A 5,650-nucleotide genomic window follows, 5' to 3' on the forward strand; every position below is an offset into this window, starting at 1 on the left:
CATGATTTTCATTTCATTTGTTATTGGTCGAACATTATTCATAGCAAAAAATAAAAACATACAAATTAAGCTCCACAACTTTCGTCATTATCATCAACACCTAATTCTAGAGATGCTGAGCAAAATAAAATAAAAATTACATGTACATGTACATGCTAAATAGTTTTAATTCGCTTGAACAATTTTTTTTATTCGGAAAAACCAATTATTCAACCCTAGACCAGAACAATTCATACTTCACTTGAACAATTGAATCAAACTTTAAAGCACCAAACATGTTGGTTATGGTGGTGATCGTGGTGGTGGTGATCATGGTGGTGGTGAGATTTCTCCCTATCAATCATGCCTTGAACAGTCCTAAACTCTTCTACTTGACAAGGAATGATAATAGGACCCTTGTGCTTAAACCCATATTCTTCTTCAGCTTCTTTCAACAATTGCATGAAAAGTGGGTGGTTGAAGTAGATCACAGGGATCACAAACCTTTGTTGCTCTTCTCCTTGTCCCACCAAGATGGCTAAGCAACCTTTTGGGATGTCCTTCATGTCCTTCTTGTCATGGTGGTGGTGAAAATGAAAATGAAGGTGAGGGTTGTGTAGATGAAAACTCATGATGTGGTGGTGCTTGTGATTATTATTATTATGATCTTCACCCATACCCATAATGAAGAAAGACTTAAAAGCGCAAGAAAGCCTAAGGGGAACAAAAAAACTGAACCCTGGTATTTCTTTTAGTAACAAAGTGGTATATAAGAGATTGATTTTCTTGAGGGTTATAAGAGAACAAGTGAGAAAGGCCAAGGATCAGAGGATGATATAGCAAGGTTGAAGAGGGTTAAAGAAGAGTCAGTGAGAGATCTTGGGATATTGCTCATGATAATGGGAACTAGAGAATACCTACATAACAATCGAACATGGACAAAAATAAGAATGAAGGGTAATTGGAAGGGAGAGATAGAGTTGAATATATAGGAGGGGTGAGGATCCTCTCCCAAGAGGGAAGTACCTTAAAAGCAAAGGGAAAAACAATGTTATGTGACACTTCTAATAATGATATGATACTTATCTTCTTAAAACTAAAAGTAAAATCAATAATTTCTCTTTGTATTACTAAACAAGAATTTGATTCATATAAGAGGAGGGTCAAAAATCACGTAATAAATAAGTAAATATTGTGAAATTGAGTGTTGTGATGAGTCACGATACTTCTTAGGTTTGCTTATTGTGTACACAAAGAATTGGTTATGGAAAGAGAATATAAATATATTAAAATATTTATTAGACTTTAGAGAGAGACCCCTAAAACTTGGAAGAGTCATATGCATGTGTGCTAAGTTGATTGAATTGTCACAGGGTAAGGATATATGCTGTTCAATGTGAATAAAGTAAAAGGACATATGTGTATAAGTGTATTTGAATTTTGATTCACAGCTGGAAATTTGAATTTGGAAAGGGCCTTAGAATGAATTTGGAGGACAGAAGCATAGAAGAATTCTACATTGAATTTAAATTTCATTCAAATAGTAGTAGCTAGCAAGATAGTTTCGTTCTCTATTGACTTCTTATATTCATTGAATCACGGGAAGACTTTGTATTTTTTTCCTATATAAAAATAAAATAAAATATTGTGGATTACGGCACGCTCTATCTCACACATCACCATTATTGTAGTTACTCGCATTCTTGATACAATTTAGGAACCGATTTATTTTTTAATTTTATAATAGTGTAATTTGGAAGTATCTGGCCATTATATTGCTGTTTTAAATTTGGAATAAATTATTAAATTTTCATAATTCGTTCCTATTTATTCAGTGTGAGGAAAACATGTCTTGTTCAAAAGTCAAAACTTATTTTGACTAGTCCAAGTTTAAGAAACAAGATTGGTGTGCTTTGGGATGAGAGTAGTTTAGGCTTTGGGTCATCACAACCCGTTTGAAAGTCTCACATTTTCTCAAAATGGTTCATTTATAACTAGGTAGGAGTAATAAGAGTTTGTAACTTAAATCGCTAGCCTTTTGGAACTATTGTAAAATATAGTTTAGTTTTAATGTCTTACTTCATTGATTCTATGATTTAGTTTACAAGTTCAAATATAATGTTTAGATTTGACTCATGGTCAGGCCAGAAATAGATCCATACAAACGATCATATCCAACTGAACATGTTTGGAGTTTAACTAATTCTATTACACATCATTAAACAAAAGTTCAACTCATCTCAAATATTGAAGAATATTGGAATACAAGGAGATTTTTCTTTTCCTATTTTTATTTATTTTTTCGAAGATAACATAAAATCATGATCATCAAATGTTTTCTCATCACATATTATAATCTCTGTAATATTGGAGATAATCTTATTCTATTAAACATAAATGGTAATCACCTGACTTACTGATCCTTTTTGTGTTCTAATAATGTCTCAATTTAATTAAAAAATTTCACCTAGTAAAATCATAAAAAAAAATTTTTTTTATATAATTAGTTAAATATGATTAGTTTAGGACATGAAGATAATTTTTTACTGACAACATACGTGATTCTTGCTCATTAAACATACCTTGTTTGGATAAATTACAGTAAACAAGGAAAAATTCGTCTTAAAAATAGTGATATATTTCACGTTTGATGCACAATTTGTCCAAATTACAATCTTTTCTAACTATATTGTTACCTTAAAAAGTTTACTGCCTTTAAATAGAGGGACTATATTGGATAAAGAAAGAAGTCTTCATCACAATGTCGAATTTTTCTTTTCTTTTTTAAAGAAAAAGTATAAGCCTTTTAAAAGTGGTAACTTCATGAATAGCATCAAGAATATGATATAAGGTGGGATGAGAATAACCACAATAACAAACAATATATTCATTCCTATTTGACTCATACATATTATTTTATAATTTATTATGAAATAAGAACAACATATATTTTTTCCCACAATATAGCAAACATCGTTTTTATTCTTATTTGGGTCCCATGAAATCTACATTTTCCCAAAACATATACTTCTCTCCTCATTGTCCTTTAGCTAAGAACACCCAAGAATTGTTTTTATTTAAACACATAAAACAAAAAATAAAAATGACATTGGAGAAAAAGAGTAAGGATGTTGTTATTATATTAAAAATAACCTTAAGATGAACGAACTCCCATAATACATGATATTGTGCCAAATTGTTCTTTTACATTTTGAGGAAAAAAATATAGAAAGTGGTTCAAGCATCAAGGATCAAATGCTTCCAACTTTTTTGTGTCAAAAGCAAAATGATTAGAGCGAAGCAATAATACAACACTTTCGTTGTAACCTTCTTTCTCATCTCACCTACTATTAGATGGTGCACCTTTTCCCACTATTTAGTACTTAGTGATTTTACAATCAGATTAAAAAAGTAAGATTATGTTGAGCTAGGGCCTTTGATTTTTTAATTATACCTTATAGTCGAAAGTGATATATGTATCAATTCGAAATATAATATTTTTCATTAATCATAATCACCTTGGTCCTTGTAGTAATTCATATCAAAGGGACCCGAGTTCCACCAAGAAACATCATTCTAATAAAAAAAGTAAATTAAACTAAAGCTATATATGTTTTAATAAAATTATACAACTTTTTTCTGTACATACATAAACCACCATATTTATATATATATATATAGAATAATGTATCTCCTCATATCAAAAGATAATTTATCTCCTCTAACTAGTAAAAATATGACATATTTTGTTTATTTTTAAAAATATTTTTATAGAAAATGATGAAACATGACACATGTCATGATTTCACTGGCAGAAGGAGATAACATATCTCCTTATACCAGGAAATACTCCATCCATTCCCATATATATATATATATATATATATATATATTACACTAACTAATTACTTATAAATGTGATCTTTTAAACAAAAAATTGTAATAAATGTAATTAAGTTAAACAAAATATGATATATTGTGGTGACAATTCCAATTAATACAATAGTAAATATCTCTTCATTCCTTTTGATTCATTACAAAATGCATCAAAAAATTTAAGAAGATGTTTTAATCACTCTTATATTATTGTAACGAACCAAAAATAATAAAGATATATTGATTTTTATACTATTTGGACTTGTCTTTGTAATATAGATTATTTTGTTTAATTTAATTACATTTATCACCCTTGTCTTTAAAAGATTATATTCATATTTCACAAAAATGTAATCATTGTAATGCATATATGAACCATAAGGTTTTGCGTAAGTACAGAAAAGGGAATAATGATTTATTTAATCCCACTAAAATTTAGAGATGTGAATGTAATTTATTTTAAAAATAAAAAGACATTTTTTACTAAATTCAGATTTCTTTCTACAAAGATTCTCGTATAAGAGTATACTATGAGAAGGCATCTCTAGCCACTTCTTACTTTTTAATAGATGAGTCAGAATCTAATACTTATACAACGTAAAGTTTTGGATTCGACCGATACATCATTCATCATAATATGGATGATAATAATGTGTCAACAAAGTTACAAAATCTTATATGGTCGATACATAAATATTTAATTTATGTTTACAAAAAATAAAAAATTGTAGTGAATGTGATCCTTATAAAAAAAATAAAGAAAAAATGAGCGTATTGTGTATAGAACCTCTTAAGTTTTTCATGTAGATATATGTATGGAACAATATTCTTTCCAATTCTGAAGAAATGATTTTTTTATTTAAATATTAAGGATAAAACTATAATCTTGATATAGCTAAAAATAATGTAAGTTTCATTTCATTTTGTGTATTACAATTAATTCGAAAGCTCTTCGTAATTGTTTTTGCGTGGTAGTAGCAAAGATTAACAGGAAAATAAGAAGTATAATAAATAAAAGTATACAAATATAGTTAATAGCAGGTATATTAAATTCTATTTGACAAAGCATGCCCAAGCTGGCCCAATAGCCGGAATCAAATCTATATGGCCCATCATAATTAGCTAATCTCGTAATTCTTCAGTCCATAGAAATTAGAGGCCTGAGCTAGTTCAGCAAAGATAACCCATTACCCATAAGTCATACTCGTTTAGAACATTGTGGTCTGATTATCACACCCACTGAACTTTGTGCATGGCGACACGATACTCTTTTAGATATTACATGTTATTTTTCATTAATAGAAAAACTTTTATATTTCTTTCCTTTTATTTTTATGTTCTTTCTTTATTGATAATAGATAGAGATAACATTTTCTGGGCAGAGATAGAGACAATGTTTCAAGTTCTTTTGTGATTAATATAATGCTTATATAGAACACTATATATAGACTATTTCTCGATAATCTTTTTATTTCATAGATAACTCTTCATTCAAAAGTTATCATTCAAACAATAATATATCCTTTCTACAAGAGCCATTCCTACATATAAGAGCAAAGTGTAATTCTAATCCACATTTATTGGAAGTACAATGGAATTCACAAATTACATTTCCTATTTCTAGTTCGTCATTTCCTTTAACTCTTAAGACTTTGTGAAACTGCTGGGTAATGAAACAAAACCAATGAGAGAGCGTGAGAGTGAATTGATTAGAGAAAAGCAAAAGTTTAAAATAATAAATAAATCAAAACAATTGTTAATAGAAGTTATTATCATTGTATTAGTTAATTAAAGA

At 28.7% G+C, this 5,650-nt stretch overlaps 1 protein-coding gene across 1 annotated transcript; it reads right to left on the minus strand.

Annotated features, from left to right (window-relative positions):
* LOC109327727 (auxin-responsive protein SAUR32-like) lies at positions 255–656 on the minus strand. The gene has a single exon (XM_019560888.1). The coding sequence runs from the start codon at positions 654–656 to the stop codon at positions 255–257; it is 402 nt and encodes a 133-aa protein (XP_019416433.1).

Source organism: Lupinus angustifolius, chromosome LG15 (assembly GCF_001865875.1).
Source record: "Lupinus angustifolius cultivar Tanjil chromosome LG15, LupAngTanjil_v1.0, whole genome shotgun sequence".
NCBI classification, from domain to species: Eukaryota; Viridiplantae; Streptophyta; class Magnoliopsida; order Fabales; family Fabaceae; genus Lupinus; species Lupinus angustifolius.